We start from the raw sequence: 19296 nt of genomic DNA, 5'->3' as shown, positions 1-19296 counted from the left end.
CAAGCTTTTGCAGTGCACTAGACCTTAATTGACTAGATGAGTAGCATGTTCCGCATTCAAATATAGGGAAATTGTCTTCTAGTGTAGCCAAGTTGACTCTGACAATATGGTTGTGCAATTAGAGTGAGGTGAAGATTATGGGTGTGAAGAATGAATGCTTATGGGGAACCGATGCTCAACCGTTTTTTAATTTTGTCACTAAGGGCACTTAAATATTTTCACCATCACAATTAATTTCACCTAGAGCAAAAAGACTACAATGCTAAATCAAAATTCATTGGTATGTAACTGTGAATAAACTTCTCTAGCAGTCCTTTGCTGTTCTATTCCCAAAATTTTCGCCCAAATAATTAAGACGAATTCCGACCGTTGTGAACCCGATATAACGGCTGAGGTTAGACCCTATCCTCATCCCCTTCCTTGGACAGCAGAGTTTACTTCGGAGTCACTTGGGCATGGCTATCTTGGCCCTACCCTTAGTCATCTCCGTCCTCAAGCCCCACTCTTCCCACCTCTCTGTGTTCCGAGCCGGTAAAGTCGCGGCCAATGGGCTATACTCGCCGCTGTGCCGCCGTCAATTCACCAGTGCCCCTGTCTTTGCCATCGGCACTGCTTCGATTTCGCGCCATTCTTCTACTGAGCCGAAGAGCCAGACTGAGAAAGCTTCTGTGCTTACTTTTCAGCAAGCCATTCAGCGCCTTCAGGTCTTGCAACTAACTTCTGACTGTGCTTGTGTTGGGAACGGATCCTTTGAATCAATGGTTCTGAGCCTTTAGTCGCAGCAATGGACGAGATGGGGCCTCGTCACTCAGTCCCATTAAAACGTATCCATTTGGTTCTCAAGTTAGGTTTGAGTGATCGATTGAGGGGGTTACGAAAATTCTGGTCCCTGGGTTGATTATGCATGCTTCTAGTGGGGACAGTTCGGATTTCTCCTATTTATCCTTGGTGGCCTGCCCCAATTTAAAACCCTTCCATGCCTCATCTTGTTCGTTGCTGCGACAAACGGCCTAGGTGCTCAATTCTGATACACTTCAGGCGGATCTCATTTCAGAGGATTCCCTTTGCTTTACCGTTATTGTTATATGCAGTAAGTAGAAAGCAAGTTGCAAAGCGTCTTTTTTTTTTTTTGACGGGCTGTTCCTATTGGCATTGCAGGAATATTGGGCTTCTGTGGGATGTGCCATAATGCAATGCAGCAACACAGAGGTAATGTTCAAGGGCTGTTTTACATTAAAATTTATGTTTGAATGGAGATAAAAGTAGAGAGAAAGAGAAAATTAGGCGAGAAAACAGTAAGGTAAATAGAGTTTTTCCTATTTCGGTAGGAAGGGGGAGAGAATTTGGGGAGAAAAAAAGAATGAGACTCCAGGCTTGTTTGGCAACTGTTTTGGGAATAGTTTCCAGGACAAAAAAACCAAAAAATCTGTTTGGTAGTGTATTTTCAGAAAGTATTTTGCAGGAAAAAAAACCCGAATGTTATTATGGAGAATAGAAAAACGGAAACATCTTTTAGGTATTTTAGAATCATTGTCTCGGAGAATAAGAGAGAATGCAAAAAACATTTGTTTTCATTGTTTTTTTTTTTTGGTTCTTAGAACATGTTCTAAAAAATACTAGCTCTCAAAATAATAAAACAAAAATAGTTTCAAACAAGCCTTACTTGTTTTCTCCAATTTTTTCTCTAGAGAGATTTTGAAGAGAAAATGCCGGGCTTGTTTGGCAACCTGGGAACAGTTTTTGTTCTCCAAAATAAAAGAATAAAAAAATCTGTTGGGTAATGTGTTTTGAAAAGGTATTTTGGAGAACAAAAAAAAAAAAAATATTATTCTAGAGAACAGAAAAATGAAAATAACTTTTAGGTGTTTTGGGATTATTGTTTTGGAGAGAATAATTGAGAATGAGAAAAACACTTATTTTCATTATTTTTTGCTCTTAGAACATGTTTTACAGAACACCGGTTTTCAAAACAATAAAAAAAAAAAAGTTTTAAGCAGGCTTGTTATTTCCAAAGCAACCCGGCTAACCACTCACTCTCCCCTCATTCTCTTCTCTGCATTTGTGAACTGGAGAAAACTATGTTATACTTGGATTAGAAAATAATTCCTGTACACAGTAGCTTTGTTTAACTTCACTCGCTACTTTTAGAGATACAATCTCATTTAAATTATTTGATTTAGTTCAGAAAATATATTGCACAAAGTAATTTCAATTAACTGTTTTATTTTTTATAGGGCTCTTTTAAACAGTACAACTATATACAAGTCCTGTGCATGGTGCTTTACATATAGAAAATCTCTACTGCATAGTACCACTATCCTTGTAACACTTTTGCTAAAGAGAGCTTGTTAGTTCTATCTGTTGAGGCATCAATTTGAACTCATGTGTTGATAATCTTTGATTCATCCTTTGTTTTCCTATATTAACCAGGTTGGAGCTGGGACTATGAATCCACTTACATACTTAAGGGTTCTTGGTCCGGAGCCATGGAATGTTGCGTAAGTATGACTTAGTTGTTTATTTATCAGTGTATTTATAAAATTTTTCACCATTTGCTTCAGTTGAAAAAGTCTCCAGTAACATTTTCGAAGGTGAATGATTTTGTAATTTTTTTTTTGAATTTCCTATAAAACTAGAGGGCATAGAATCAAGTTCCTTTTAAAGTTTAATTTGATCATGAATATTTTGTAGCATCTAGCAATTCCTTTTTCAGCATTACCTTCACACTTATTGTATTTGACTCTTGAATTTTAAAATCATTTTAGGTTCTGTAAAACTTGCTTGAGCAATAATTCAAAATTTTGATTATTTGAATATGTAATAAATAATAAAATATAAATTAATAAATGTTGATTAACTCTTATACTGAAATTTCTATTTTTCTGTCAATCTGAACATGCTTCTGCCAAACGTCTTGCCACTTCTTGCTTTTCTAGGTTACGAGATTGGCCCACACATAAGCACCATACCTATTATGTAAATTTTGTTGGTTATTATTTACATGATAGTACCTAGTTGTAGATTTTCTATCAATATCAAAATCTGCATCAATGTATATCACATCATCTCTATCCTTTCTAAAAGCAAACAGTTTTCTTGGTGTCATCTTCAAATACCCGAGGATTCTGCATACCATTTCCATATTCTCCTCATGGGGATTCTTAGTAAATTGACTTGCAACACCAACCACAAAACTGGCATCTGGTTTAGAGTGTTCCAGACTTCCAGATATAAAAGTTTATCAATTAATCTCTGGTACCACTCCTTATCTATTAGGTACAGACCCAAAGATTGGTTCAGGAGCAAACCCAGATGGTGTTTGTGGTCCTCGATCACTTAAAATTTGTGGTTCTGATGCTCGTTTCTTGTGCTGTCTCTTAAGTTTCTGTGTTTGTAGGGCTGTATGCGCAAATAAACCATATTGTCAACCTGAATTCAGTATTCCTGCGTGCTTGTCAGCTTTCTTCTTTATTTTAACTTGACCTTGCTTGAGATCAAAATTTGAATTTCTACAGCACCTATTTCCTCTCTTTGGTCTGCTCATTGACCTCTTCCACCACAGAGTCATCTTCCTTCCATTTTAAAATGGAGGGAGGATCTTTCCCACACAAAGCTTTAATAAATGGCACACAACCCTAGATACCATCTCTCCACTGCCCTCCCAACATTATTGGGCCTTGGCCTGCCTTAGCTCCTATTTCCTTGTCCCCATTCTTGTTTTGGCTCTTTAGTGCGTTATTGGGCTTCTTCCTTATACGCATGGCACATTGAGGCAATGGACTCATCACTCTGTCATTTTATTTTTTTCTCTATTAGCGATTTATTAGCCATTTTTTTATTGTTCGTGATATACCAACCATTTATTAGCATGAATGTTGTAACTTTATGCTATGATTGAGTAATAGACACCCCGAGGAAAATCATCAACATGCTCCCTGGGATTTTGGTCTCTAAATTCTTTGCCTTGTAAGAGTGGGTTGGTGTTAGGTCAAATCTACATAACTATTTGATTCAGAACATAGCATTACTTTTCCATTGATGTTGTAAAATAGTTTTTCTCTGATAATAATGTATATTGAGGTTGTTATGGGCAACCTTAAATGAATCATTTAATAGATTGGATCATTGCCACATATATCTATGGTCATATTATAAAAGTAGTACCCTAAAAGATTAGTATTGAATAAGAAAGTTGTAACACTTTATGTATTTACCTCTGGTTAGTTCTACTTCCTGTTAGATGTCTTTTTTCTTGGAAATATTTTATTGGATGTTTTAGTAAGGTAATCCCATTTAAATTTATTGTCATCTTCCATTTTTAATGATGAAAGACTTCAAGGTGCTGGAATTGAAGTTTTTGCTAAATTTTATTTTCATGTTGAAAGGTATGTTGAACCTAGTATCCGCCCTGATGATAGTCGGTATGGGGAAAACCCAAATAGGCTTCAAAGGCACACTCAATTTCAGGTCAAGTTTGATATTGTAATCAACTTCAGAATTGAAGTTATTTGACTATCTTTCTATTACAGTCTTTGAGTCTGCATATGCCATTAATATTTGTTGCTTTTTGGTTGTAGGTAATTTTGAAGCCTGATCCTGGAAATTCTCAGGATCTTTTTATTTGCAGCCTATCGGCTTTAGGTAGAAAGCACTTAATCTTCTTTGGATTTTTTTTTTAATGATTTTTAGGTATTTTGTGTTGCACAGCTAATTGGAAAATGCCTTGAAAGTTGAAGCAAAACCTTGCAAGGGAGTCATGAAATAAAAGCTGAATAATCTTGGAATAGATCAGCATGCCTGGATTGTTGTTCATTTACTTTGATTTTTAGGTTGATAACCAAATAGGTCATTCTTGTTATTTTAGCTTGAACAGCATACAAGAGTTTTATATTTATATCTCTATATTTGTTTGGCCCTTAAATTTATATTCTATACGTTGACACCATTTTAGTTTAGGTAGAAAGCACTTAATTTTCTTTGAGTTATTATTATTATTATTATTATTATTATTATTATTATTATTATTTTAATGTTTTTCGTCCTTTTGCATTGCTTTACAAGAATTTCTTTGCCCATTGGAAAATGCCATGAGAAGATGAAGGTAAACCTTACGAGGAAGTCATGAAATAACGTGTTGTGGAAGTCGAATGAGAATAGAATGGATAATCATGCATGGATTGATGTTCATTCCTTTGAATTTTAGCTCAATAACTTGTTGGTCATTCCTGTTACCTTAGCTTGAACAACATACAAGTGCCTTATATTTATCTCCATATTATTTTGGCCCCTTAGGACATATTCTAAAGTTTGACCCCATTTTATTTAGCCCAGTTTTTGGGTTTTAAGATTTAAGATGGACTAAGAAGTAGTCAAATTGCTATAACAATTCATGTTAAAGACCAAAATTTTGGTGTGCGTAATTGCATATCAAGCAATAAAAGATAGAGCAGAGAATAATGGAAAAGGGATAGACATATCTCTGTTATGCCAGTAGGCCAGTTTACGAGCTTAACCTTGTCCAATCTCTCTCTTCCTTGCTTTGATTATCCACCTAGAGCAACCTCTTAACTAATTCCTTTCTCCAATTAGCCATATGTCCTATTATTTCCAAGCCTGCTGTTCCCTTTTTTACCCTGCTATTGGCCTCACCCCATCCTCTCTATGCGTCTACCAATAAACCTTCTGTAATGTTATAAAATGCATGCATCTTTGTGGGGGCATGCTTCTAATTTTATATCAGTTACTTAAAATTGTTAAAACAAAAATTATGAGCGAATTCCTTCTGTTCTTTGGTTTTTAGATCTTTTCCCCAAAGTTTCAGCTCTCGATCTCAACTTATGGATGGCATATGTCTGTGACAGGTATTGATGTCACTTCACATGACATACGATTTGTGGAGGACAACTGGGAGAGTCCGGTAATGGAATTATGATTATAATTTGACTCATTGAGATGCCATTTAACATTCTTGCAAGTTGATTGGATGGTTAATCAATCATCTCCCTATTGATATGGTCTTGACATTATACGTAATTTGAAAATGTGTCTAGGTTCTTGGTGCTTGGGGTTTGGGCTGGGAAGTTTGGATGGATGGGATGGAAATTACTCAATTCACGTACTTCCAGCAGGTATGTCTTATTTCACATGAATAATGTTAATTGTTATGCTTGTCATTTTAAGCATATAAATTTTGTAATTTTGTTTTGTTCTTTAACCATATATTCTTGATTTGAATGCTCCTCCATATTAATGTTCTTATCTCCTCTCTCTATATTTCTCTCCGCAGGCTGGAAGTCTCCAGCTATCACCTATTTCTGTTGAAATCACTTATGGTCTTGAACGTATCCTCATGTTACTTCAGGTATGTTGGTTTATTTTCTTTTTAAACATTTAACCCTTTTTTGCATTTTAAACTTGTTAACGAAAGCTTCCCAAATTTTGTGACAGGGAGTTGATCACTTCAAGAAAATTAAATATTCTGATGAGATTACATATGGAGAGTTGTTCTTCGAGAGCGAGTACCTCACTTCTCTTGCTGCTTGCCATTCAATCATGTTTTCTCTTTTATAGTTTGGTAAAAGATGCCGAGAAGATTTTTTTGAGTTCTTCCTTTCTATTTTTCCTGCTTCTTGGTTCATTTTTCTGTATCATGCTATAAATATTCTTTGGTTTAAGACTCTTCTGGTTGAATGGCTGTTCTCTTGATTTGAACTTATTTAAACTAATAGGAAGTTAATAATAAAAAGTAGGGTGTGCTAGGTGTATCGGAAGAGGACAAGTAGTCCTAATACCGCTTTTGGACATTGGAATATTCAATAAAAGTGCACTTAATTGACTGATATTCCAACTTATTGGAATTTTCATTGTGGACAAAAGTGGTGCAACCAAAAAAATTTGAATGGTTGGGAACCCACAGTTCTCATGGGAGAGAGTTCATCAATTCTACAATGACTACCTTTTTATCTCTCCATGGCATTATTCATCAAATTATTATTTTCTCACAATGTTCCCACAGACAAGAGCACAACAGCATTGTATAATTGATGTAACTAACCCTACCTAGTGAGATAATACTTCTTGTTATTGTTGTTGTATGGTTGTCTTCGTTCCCCCATGGCTATTACAGATAATTGTTGCATAGGAAAAGAGAAAAGAGAACTGAAGAATAGAAGAGCATAGAGAAAGACCTACTTCCCTTCCCTCCCCTCTAACCAAACACTATGTTAGACTTTAGAACTTCATTACATCATAACCCCCATTATGTGTTACACAATACTAAAGATATTTATTTAAGAACTCTAACTAGTTAACTCCTGTAACCAGTTTGTTATTAACAACTATTAATAGAATTATTTGTTTGCATACAAGTTAATTTTAGTATAAAGGTTTATTTATTGCTTTTGAATTGTCATCACTGTATTTCAAAGGATGTGATTTGATTTTGAAATATCTTGTAGATTTTAAAGGAGAATATATTTCTCTTGTATTGATGCTATGGTACAACCACGTATGTATATACAATATGAGAGAAGACAGTAGAATAATAGCTAAGAAAAGCCTAATAAAGACTAATAAAGGCTAATAAAGTCTAATAATGTACAACAATTACTCTATTTCCACACTTTCTCAAATTGGATCATAGATGTTAATTATGCCCAACTTACTTATATAACCCTCAAAAGTAGGTTTAAGTAGCCCTTTTGTTAATACATTTGCAGCTTGAAGATTGTTAGGTAGAAAAGTCAAGCATATGATTCCTTATTCTATTTTTTCTCCACATGTTTAGATCTTTTGTGCTGAATAGGATTTAAGGCCATGCTAATAGCAACATTAGTGTCACAATAGATCTTTAAAGGCAAACCAACTTTGACTTGTATCTCATTCAAGACTCATTTTAGCCACAACTCTTCCATAATTCCTTGAGCTAATGCCCTCAACTCAGATTCAACACATTGCTTTTAAACACAACTCTTTGTTTTGACTTTTTCAGGTAACTAGATTTCCCCATATAAAGGAGTAGTAACTAGAGTAGTAACTTTATGGTTCTTCGTTCCTGTTTTCTGAAGAATAATCCTCTACTAGGAGTACCTTTCAAGTACCTAGATTCTATAAGCTGCCTCCATATGCTTCTTCTTTGATCCACTCATGTATTGATTGGCGATGCTTACCGCAAAGGCTATATCGGGTCTTGTATGAGAGAGATAAATCAATTTCTCAACAAGTCTCTGGTATCTTTCTTTATCGGCAGCCTCTTGTTTTCCACTTCTTCGGTTTCATCATTGAAGTTATCTTCATCTTCTTCTAACCCTTCCTCACAATTCTTCTTAGACTTCGTTTTCTTCTTTTGGAGACTATAATAGGAGTTTCCTCAAATCTACAATCTAACATGCTTGCCTCTTTTAAAAGATCAAGTATATACTTTCTTTGAGATACATAGATACCTCGTTTTGATTTTGCAACTTCCATCCCAAGGAAGTATTGCAAGTTTCCAAGATCCCTTGACTTCAAATTCTTTTCCAAGAGTAGCTTTCATTCTTGCTATTTCCTCTACATGATCTCTTATGAGAATTGTATCATCAACATACACATAATGCACATCCAAAAATATGTAGCAAAAGATTGGTCTTAACATGAGCTGTAGGGTGTACGCTTTGTAATTTTTTAAGTGGTGATTCAAAGGATGAAACCTGGCTTGGCATTCTATTTATGAGATATGTTGTAGTGGGAATTGCGACACACCAATAGTATTTTGGAACATGACAAGTGAACATGAGGGCTCGGGAAGCCTTTAACATATGTCTATTTTTTCTCTCTTCTATGCCATTTTGCTGGGGTATGAACACAAGTACTTTGGTGGATAATGCCATGGTTACTAAGGAATGATCCCAAGGATTGATTGAAATATTTGTTGCCATTATTGGTGTGTAGAGTTTGAATATTGTTTTGGAATTGGTTTTTAATCATGGAGTAAAAGGCAAGGAATATAGATGAAACCATAGACTTTTCCTTTAAAAGGTAAACCCAATAGAGGTGAGTATGGTCATTGATAAAAGTAACGAACCACTTTTACTAGTGTGGTTTGCAACATGGGATAGCCCCTGCAAGTCATTGTGGATTATAGTGAAGGGGTTGGTAGGTGTATATTTGGCTCTGGGAAATGAAGTTTAGTGATGTTTAGCAAGTTCACATATCTCACATTAGATTTCACTAAGATTCTGGTCTGGGCATATAAATTTGGAAACAATCGCTAGAGGCAATGAAAATTAGGATGACCCAATCTCATGCCGTAGCATAAAATCATCAACTTTAGAAGTAGATGTAGAATTACCTATAGTAGGTGAGTGTGAAGTAGATGTACCAAATGTGGCATTAGATGGTGACCTCTCAATAGTAAAAGCCCCTTGTACTCTTTAGCATTGCTGATTGTCATCTCAGATGATAAATCCAAGAACACATAGTAAGACGGGAGAAATTTAGCAAAACAATGTAATTGCTTGATCAATTGACTAACTGAAAGCAAATTACAATCAAGTTTAGGCACATGAAGAACAAACTCCAAAACTATAGAATCTGAGACACGATACTTCCTTTTCCTACTACAAGAGTTAAGGAGCCATCCACAATTTTCACTTTAACATTCCCAAGCACATGGAGTGTAGGTGGTAAACAACTCATGACAACAAGTCATATGATCAGAGGCTCTTGAATCAACAATCCATACTATGACATTGTGAGGTGTCTTTAAGGCTTGAAGGAAAGTCCCCCCTTTTGCTACTAATGTTAGAGGTACAGATCCAGTCATATGGGTCTTGACGACTAGGACTATCCACATTAGCACTCCTATGACCTTAGATATAGAAACATCCTCATAACATGGCGGAATTATATGCCAAATCCCCCACGCATAGAAGATTATAGTACAACTAGATGTGCACTTGATGAGTGAATTTGGAAAGAAAGCACCCCAAACTTGAGAAATAGTGGGAAATGGTTGGAATCATCACACCGACCTTAGAGAAAGAAGTCGTCATTTGCTGAAAATGGCCATATGCTGCCCATCATTTGTTGGAGCATAATTGTTGAGAGGTGCATGTATGCCATGCTGTCCTAGCCTCCTTCGTGCTCTTGGGTTGGGTTGACCAGACCTTGCTGAGTCTCCCTTTACCAAAGGTGAGAGATAAAACAGCCTCTACCATGATGTTGACATCATGCTAGAGGCATAACAAAGGAGTTGCCATCGAACCAACTCCAAAAAATCCTAGGAAAATTTTTTAAACCCTAGTTGCTTGAGCATGTGGATTTCAGAGGAGAAAATATTTCTCTTGTATTCATATTGAGTACAGCCATGTACATATATAGAATATGAGAGAAGACAATAGAATGATGACTAATAAAAGCGTGATAAAGGCTGATAAAGTCTAATAATGTACAATAATTACTCAATATTCCCACATATCCATAATGCTTTTTTCCTTTTCTTTTTTATCTCTTTTTCCTGCCACCCATACATTTCATTAAACTTGGTGATTTTCTTCATTCCAGCAATGATAGTTTAATTTGTGAAAGCTTGACTATTGAAATGATGCATTGAGACCACATTTGTCAACAACATATATTTATGTTGACCTAAAAGTTATGGAATTGTGACCCACAAGTATCATCTTCCTGAGGTTTGTTTTGTGATTGTTGTGCTTTCATGCATATTTTTTTCAAGTCAAGCAATTTTTGGCATTTACTTCTCGGAATTCTGACCCTCTCATGTTAGTTTCCCTTATCTTGAAATTGCTTTACACTAAGATAAATAATGTATTTTATTTACCTTCTGTAGGAAGGAAATGAGTGCATATTATTTGGAGCATGCTAGTGTTGATCATGTGCAGAGACATTTTGATTTCTTTGAGGAGGAGGCTCGCTCTTTACTTGCTTTAGGCCTTCCAATCCCTGCGTACGTTTGATGACATTTCCCCCTCAAATATCTTATTAGTCACTTTTAGTTTCCATTAGCAAGTGTGCTATCCTTACTTCCTTGTCTTGTCTTCTGATGTTCATTTCACAAAATGCTAGGTATGATCAGCTTCTGAAAACATCTCATGCATTTAATATCTTGGACTCAAGAGGCTTTGTTGGGGTAACAGAGCGTGCTCGATACTTTGGCCGTATGCGTAGGTAATGCTACTTAATTTGAATGGTAACTTTAAAAGGGAACAAGGCAATTGTTCCCTTTTGTTTTAATGGTGACAATGACTTATAAAGTTGTAAATATGGTTGGTTATATGTTGTTCGTAGGTTGTTATCTTAAACATGACAATTTTGCCTATTCTTGTTGTTCTTTTACTTGTTTTGCTTGGGAATTACTTGGAAATATGGATAGTAGATGCGGGGGATGGAAAGAAGTTACCCTGAACATGATGGGAGATAATGTGTACACAATTGATCCATGAAACAATGTCGATATTTGTGCTATAAACAAATTAAGACATTAATGTCCCTTTATTTTGGGTGTTATGCAAATAATTTTTTTTTTAACTCTTAAAATAGTACTCTTTTTGTTATCTACCAGAGTCTGTAAGTCCAAGAATTCATGTGTACTGCCACTATTAATGAGAATTTGAAGAATCAGTTTGCACACAAACCCCTTCACCTTCATGGATGATGACTCGTCTATTCCTTCTATTTATGCCCTCTATAGCATGAAACGAGACTTGAGGTGCACTGTACTGTTTTTCGTCCTCTTCCCTACACTTTACTGGCTTCACCAAATCTATCTGACCACCATTTTCTGTAAACTGAATGAGGTTCAGCTGCATTTTCCATAGGTGAATCAACTCTCCACTATTCTTCCTTTCCGCCCATACACTGTGGCCTTAAATTTCAACAAGGAAAATAGATTTTTTCCCATAGTTGTTCTTTCTTTTTTCATTAATGATGTTTCTGTGTTGTCCATTTACTCATCAAAAGATACTTTAATTTGTTTCAGTTATTTTGGGAATTTTAGCTGTTTATATTTTAAAATTATAGGCTTTTAAATTCTTTTTGGTCAATCTTTAGTGTTTCTTTATTCTTTCCATGCATTGTGTTTGCTTCAGTTTAGCTCGTCAATGTGCACAGCTTTGGTTGAAGACTAGGGAGTCACTTGGCTACCCACTTGGTTTCATCGTTGAACCTGAAAATTTATTATTGCCAAAAGAAGTTTTGGCAGCTGCAGTTAATAAGGTTAGTTTGGATATGTGGGTAAGCTGAGTTTCTTTTCATTGCCGAAAATATTGATTTTACAAAATGCTGCTGCATCTTTATAAGATTATTAATGTTTTTATCCTCTCTCTCTGTGTTTTTTTTAAAAGATGATTCAATTTTTATTATGTCAATTGTAACTCTTGTGCTTGTTTCTTGTGTGTTGAGATATTCAAATCATGGATAAATAGTTGATAATGATCATCAATAACATATTTCAGTATGTTTTCCTTTTATATAGGCTTTTGCTGATTCAATCTACAAGAGTCGTATAACAAAATATATTCTATTTTCTCTCTCTAATGGTATCAGAGTTGGTATTCCTCGACTTCATTTCTCATGGTCAAAACAGCCATTTCTCAAGTTGTAACTGCTGAAGGGTCCTTGGAGGTATCCCTTGGACTCTCAAAAAGCATGCAACCATCTATTACTTTTGAGACACTCACTCTTTCCAAATAACATATGACAACCTCAATAGGATGAACTTTCTGGAATGGTCTAACTTTATCACTCTAGTAGTCCAATACAGAGGTTAAGTTGTTTATTTGATGGGATCGACAGAAGTATTGATGGATGGAGAAGCAAGGTACTCAGTCTTGGAGTCAGAACACTGCATGTTGATGGCAAGGTTTATAAATACCATGTATTTAAAGATTGGCTGGACCTGTTTATTCTTGTCAACAACAGAGATATGGGAGATGGTGCATGAAATATGCTCAGACCTTGAAGTCACCTCTTTTTCATGAAGTAATTCAAAACATCAACTTTGTCATGGCATGAGATATCAATGTATTATGAGATAGATCGACTGGTACTATGCTGATGACAGCTTTGAATATGAGCAATGCTTTGAAAAGAATGGATTTTCTGCCCTACCAATGAGTTATTGGAGAAGGTTCCATAAATTTGATTTATTTGAGTCTAAATTCTGGTCAACAAATTTACAAGAGATTTCAATTGTTAGACTACATTCTACCCTTCCTATTGTGAGTCCTTATTAATGTGAGTTTTAGGAGTTTTTAGCCAGTAATTTGGGCCAACTCGAATAAATCCAACAAAATTTAAGGCCAGGTTTAGTGAAATTGTGCTTTTTTAATGCTTAGGCTTATTCGGGCCAGCCCAACTAGGCCCAAAAAAGTTTAGGCGAAGCCCAGTTGGGTTCGGGCTTGCCCGAATACCCGGATAACAAAAAATATTTTAAATAATATATAAAATATATTAAATATTGATGAATTCTTTAACTTTTAGGTCATTTTATACTAAGATATCATATATTTGGATACATTGTTATAGATATCTTTTTAAAAAATTAAAAATATTTATATTATCATATTTTTATTATTTTTAATCTATATAATATCTCAAAATAATATTTGAAATGTATTTTAATATTGATTTTTAAATTTTAAGACCCATGTGTTTTTTTATAAAAAGTTTGAGTCTTTTACATCGTTTAAGTATTCGAAAATATATAATTTATAATTTTTATAAAATAAAGATAATTAGTTTTAACGTAAAAAAATAAATTAAAATTAATTTTAAGAATGAAAAAAATTGATAATCCAAGTATTTGAGCTAGCTCGAAGTCTGAAGTTTGGGTTGGGCTTGACCATTTGGACTATTTAAGAATTTCTAGCTTGTTGGTTTGGGCCTATTGGGGCCAAGCCCAAATAAGCTTGGGCTGCTTGAATTACTGGTTCTAGACTTTTACTAATTAGGGAGGACAGATGACAATACAAAGATGGGTGACAGCTTGAACTATGTTAACAATAATGTGAAGAATCAAGCTTTGGCTCTAACTAGTCTACCTTTAAACATGAGAAATTGATTTAAATAAGACTAGGAACATTTTAATTGTGAATAAATTGGGATTAGAATTTGATGTACTTTTTAATTTTAATTATGTTTTTGTTTTTGCTAGAATCTTAGAGGTTCAACTATTTTTTGTTTGGGTTATATCTTTTTCTAGGGTTTCATGTTAATCTTGCATTTTAAATGTTGACATTTGTGCTCTAGTTAAAGCTGCTAGTAATTAAGATTGAGTGTAGTCTATTTGATGGATTATTAACAAGAGACTTTTGGTGTATGGACGCAATGGCATAATGCAATACTAGCCAACCCCACACAGTGGGATATGGCTTCTTGCTGTTGTATTGATAAGAAGCTCTTGACTTTTTAGCTGTCTCTTTCCCTTTCACTTCTCCCTCTTCACTTCTCTTTCTCTTTTTATTTCTCTTCTGTCATCTTTTACTTTATGCTATTGACTAATCCAACATCATAGAGACTTTCCTATTATGTCATCAACAAAATTGAAAACAGGAATTTTTCTTATGAATTTAGTCAACATGAACTAGAACTTTTTACTTATTGAGAAGCAAATGACTTCATGAGGTATGCATTTTGTCAACAATAGCATTTCTAATAATCTAAACTGCATGAAAATTCAAAAAAAAAAAGAAATTGAAATGGCTGATTGTGGAGAAACTTCAAACTTAGAGGCCAACATGAACATTTGGGCATCATAATAGCTCTTAGAAAAAGCATTGGAGCATGCATGAAATATCGAATTTCTACCTATAAGTCTTGTAGTTGTCTAAACCCTTTTGAGGACAAAAAAGTAGGGAAAGGTGGAAAGTGATGGGCATCCAAGTGGAATTGGGGCACTCATAAATATAAAAAAGGTTAATAAAGGAGGAGGGTGAACGAACCCCCTTAAGTAGCACAGAGTAGCTCATACTACTCAATGTGAGATTGATAGAGCTGAAGAATTAGAAAAGAGTTATGTATCATTTCCTAGGGCCTATAGTATAATCTATAGGAAGGGAAATGGTGTGGGAAAGAGCAATTCTAGTGGACTAAAGAGTTGTCCTCTAATGGATAAGAGAAGTAGCTAAAGGTTCCTAGCCATAGGGGAAAAAGTGGCGTATGAACAAGGATTAGGTGCCGCTAGGAGTATGTTCAGTCTTTTGTAACTTTTTAAATCTTCCCTTTTGCTTAGAGAGAGGGTGTAAGAGTCTTTTGGAAATTGAAAGTGGTGAGGAGAGTTCTAGCCTTTCGAATGCTAGATTGGGGGCGGAGGAAGATCATCTTTTTTCATCGTTTCCTCTTTTTTTTTTTGGAATACAAGGCCACGTATAATATAACCGTGTAACGATAGGAAATTACATCAAATCAAGACTCATAAGGAGTTGACACCCTGGGGGCGGATCATTAAAAATCAAAACATTGATATTATTGTTTGAAGCTTGATGAGCAAGTCAATCCACAAAATTGTTAGATTTTCTAAACACATGGTTGAAAGTGATAAGTCAGTCCTTGATAGCGAGGCATCTTGTCTTCTTTTTGCTTGATAAATGATAGAGTACAATAATGTCGTACAATCCATGTAGTTGACCCTACTTAATAGGATAAGGCTTGTTGTTGTAGTTTCAATTCCTTATTTTGCTTGTAATCAAACCTTGTTATTTAGCAATGGTATTGTTTAGTCCCATTTGCAATGTATGGTCTGTTTTTTTTTTCTTGCTTTAAGCTTATTTAGATAGAGGGGTTGGCTCCGTTAGAGACCAAGGCCTTGTTTGGTACAAGGTATTGAAGGGTAGGGATTGGGATTGGGTCAAAGAAATACCAGCTTTGGCATGTTTGGCAGGAATCATTCATCAATACTTGGGATTGCCTAGTACCACTTTTGTGGGAATACCCAAACCTATCCATCCCCTAGTATTGCAATATCAATCTTAGGATTGAAATTTTCATGACCGAAGTACCCTTATAAAAAAGTTGCCTAAATCTAACTCATTCCCTCCCCAAAACCACGATTACTCCTCTTCCACAATTGCACATGGGCTCTCCTTCAACATCCTTGCCCTCATATGCCTCCACCATTGCAGATGGCTTTTCCTCCATTACAAGTGGTTTTTTCCTTAGCAACCTTTGACCTTTAGATGACACCTCCTTCATCACAAATTGTGAGAGGTGGTGGATTTGAAGCCTTTGACCAATGCTAGAGATTTTTCGACGAGGTTGATGGTATTTCTTTCATGACTTCTCCATTGTCCACAGTTTCTGGTGAGGTCAAGAACCAGCTAGCCACAGCTTATGTATAAAGATGCAGAGAGAGGAAAAAGGGAAAAGATAAGGAAGAACAAGAAAGTGAATATAGACACAGAGGGAGGAGGGGAGAGATGAGAGATAGGGAGGGTGAAGAATATGGAAATGATGTGCATGGTGTTTGAAGAAATCATGGGCTGAAGAATGGAAGAATGGAAGGAAGAGGATGAGGGCAATTGTCTTTTAGCTTATTTTCTTGTTTGTTTGGAGTCTTCTTTTTCTTCTTCTTCTTATTTTTTAATTCCATCTCATAGCAAATGTCATTTTAAAACTCATTCCCACTCCTAGTCCCAATTTCAATCCCATTCTCAGTTCCAATCTCATTCCCAGTCTCTTCCAATTCAATACCTTGTACTAAATAGGGCCTAAGAGTCTCATTCTAGAATGGTCACCATAACTTTGCCGCTGTTGAAGAGTCAACATCTTGAAGGCGTCTCTATTTGTTCATTGGCATCTTAGTGGATTGGGGAATATTTCTCCAAAATTTATGTATTGAGGCGGGAGAACAATTCCTTTTATGTACTCCCTATCTCTAATACTTGATTTGAGACTAGGCATCTCATATTACCTTAATCTCTATAATGAAGTATGAGGCACCATTGAACACCTTGAAGTTCTTGGAAATTCAGATTGGAAGGTTGATTCCTTTGAAAAGATGAATGCATTCGAAAAGTATAAAACCTAGGATGAAGTAGGGTACCATGAATGAAAAGAGCTCTGGGGTGCAAATTAATTTCTACCATGTTAGAAAAAGCTGGTGGCTTTAAATCAGTTGGATGGTGACTGTCCTTGCTGTCTAGCCTTTTCATTTGATAAAACTTTTATATTTTAAAACTTCATATAATTTCCTTCCAAGCTTAAATGATAAATTTATCTGTTTATTACAGTTTCTTCTAATTTTCTAAATTATTTACTGTCACATAAATTTTATGGTGAGGAATTATAAGTTCTTCCTCCTTCACTCCACTGAAGAAGTTGTAGTTGGAATTATGTGATTTATTTTGAGTAAGGACTCCTATGGGAATCATGGGGCTTGTGCATTTGATGCTTGTTGACTGCTAGAGTCATAGTTTTTCGGTTGGTATATTTTTTCTAATATTAAGATGATTTACTCCATGCATACATGATAAATCTTATCTGTTCATTACGCTGTCTTCTAGTTTTCTAAATTATTAAGTTAATATCAACAAATCTAACAGTGAAGAATTATGAGTTCTTTCTCCATTCCAGTCAAGATGTCGTAGTTAAAATAATGTTATTTATTGAAGGACTCGTGGGAATTACGTGGCTTGTGCTTTTGATGCTTGTTGACTGTAAAAGTCAGTTTTTTGGTTGTGATTTCCCCCTTTATGTTACCATGATTTATTTGTTAGCCAAAGTTGCGTCTATATAGAGTTTACAATGATTTTTGCCTAATAATTTACTTATTGAAGTGCAATCTTTGACTGTTTCTATTGCATGTTTCCAAACAATTTTAGGATTTCCTTTCACAGTGGATATTTACAAGTGTTTATAACATAATGTCTGTTCTAAAGCTACAAAATTTCCAAATGGGCTCTAATTCAGATTTTTTTTTTAAATCCTTTTTCCTCCAGAAATCACCAAGGCGTTAATTCACAGTTACTGCTGTTCTTAGACTAGGTTGTGTAATTCTAATCTTTGGTTTTAGGTGCATGATCAATCAAGAGCATTTGTCATTGAAATTGGAACTGAAGAGATGCCACCTCAAAATGTTGTTGATGCAAGCAAGCAAGTATAGCTTATTTTCATCTGAATCATTAGATAAACTTATTATAATTTATTACCATCATCGTTCTTTCTTCATTCTGCTCTGCTTGTTATTGTAGCTCAAAGATTTGATGTTGCAATTACTTGAGAAGCAAAGGTTGGACCATGGTGACGTGCAAGCTTTTGGTACCCCACGAAGATTAGTGGTATGTCTAATATGTTGCCTATTTAACCGAGACTCTTTTGCTACATCCTTTGCATGCTTGTAATGTGTTTGAATAATGAAGCTCTTACCTTCTTTTGTTCTGTATAATATACGAACTGTTCTGATGAATTGTATCAATAGAAAGAAAATAATTGAAACCAAATGGGGAATGGGGATTACATAGGTAGAAATGAAGTAAACCTCATTACAACATTTCAGGTGATTTCTTTTACATAATGTAGTCCCATTTACATTACTTTGTATCAACTGAACATTGGGAATGAGGGAAATGCATTAGAGGGAATCCAAAACCAAATAGGCTCTTATTGAAAAACAAAGGCTGTGCATTGATGATTAAGAGAAGAATGTGATAGGTAATCTGGTTGAAATTTGGCAAGATAGTACAAGGATAATATCATAATTATTTAGTTTGTACTAGCAAGAAAAGATAATATTGAGATGCTATGCACATTACTAGTTACAGGGTAATGGGCTCTTTATGCCAGTGTAACACCCAACTCTACAAAGTTCTCAGATAGTTATTGACTTGTTGTAATTATTATAAATGAGAAAAGATTTAAGAATTATTTAGGATTTCAATAGATTTAGATATGATTTTATGATTTAAACAGGATTTGATGTTTAATTATAGTATTATTTTATTTGTAGGATTTGGATAGATTAGGATATGTATTCAAATGGGAGTAATGCCTATGAATAAGAGGTAGAAGAGTACCTAATTTCTAACTTTGATTTCCTGTAAGAACTGCATATGCAGATTTGCTCCCTCTATCTCTCTGTTTCCTTTCTCTTTTCCCTTTCTTTCTCTCTCTGTTTTAATTTAAATTATTAACAATGGTATGAAAGCCAGATTATCTTTGGTAAAATTCAAATGACAACCATATGTGGCTTTGTTAGTTGGGGAATGTGAAAGAATTCTTTGATAGCCATACTGGTCAATTGAGAATTCTAGAGTACTCTGTGGTTGGGCTCAAGTCATAAACTGTAGAGCTAGCACATCAGTT

The 19296-nt window shown here is 35.1% G+C and overlaps 1 protein-coding gene across 2 annotated transcripts in view; it reads left to right on the top strand.

The window, feature by feature from the left end:
* The first annotated feature begins 325 nt into the window (after positions 1-325).
* Positions 326-19296, top strand: part of LOC129291032 (glycine--tRNA ligase, chloroplastic/mitochondrial 2) — a 62034-nt gene continuing 43063 nt past the window's right edge. Inside the window, exons 1-14 of one of the 2 annotated variants that reach the window (XM_054928134.1) lie at positions 326-704; positions 1159-1209; positions 2431-2498; positions 4386-4467; positions 4578-4641; positions 5862-5917; positions 6051-6128; positions 6287-6361; positions 6448-6518; positions 10829-10945; positions 11065-11166; positions 12087-12213; positions 18008-18091; positions 18186-18272. In XM_054928134.1, the coding sequence (XP_054784109.1) occupies positions 456-704; positions 1159-1209; positions 2431-2498; positions 4386-4467; positions 4578-4641; positions 5862-5917; positions 6051-6128; positions 6287-6361; positions 6448-6518; positions 10829-10945; positions 11065-11166; positions 12087-12213; positions 18008-18091; positions 18186-18272 (1311 nt within the window). In that variant the 5' untranslated portion in view covers positions 326-455. The remainder of the gene's footprint in view (positions 705-1158; positions 1210-2430; positions 2499-4385; positions 4468-4577; positions 4642-5861; positions 5918-6050; positions 6129-6286; positions 6362-6447; positions 6519-10828; positions 10946-11064; positions 11167-12086; positions 12214-18007; positions 18092-18185; positions 18273-19296) is intronic. The other variant, XM_054928133.1, reaches the window with a different exon arrangement.

Source organism: Prosopis cineraria, unplaced genomic scaffold, assembly GCF_029017545.1.
Source record: "Prosopis cineraria cultivar Desert tree isolate PC_DT_omini unplaced genomic scaffold, ASM2901754v1 PC13, whole genome shotgun sequence".
Lineage (NCBI taxonomy): Eukaryota > Viridiplantae > Streptophyta > Magnoliopsida > Fabales > Fabaceae > Prosopis > Prosopis cineraria.
This window is presented reverse-complemented; position numbering and strand designations above follow the sequence as displayed.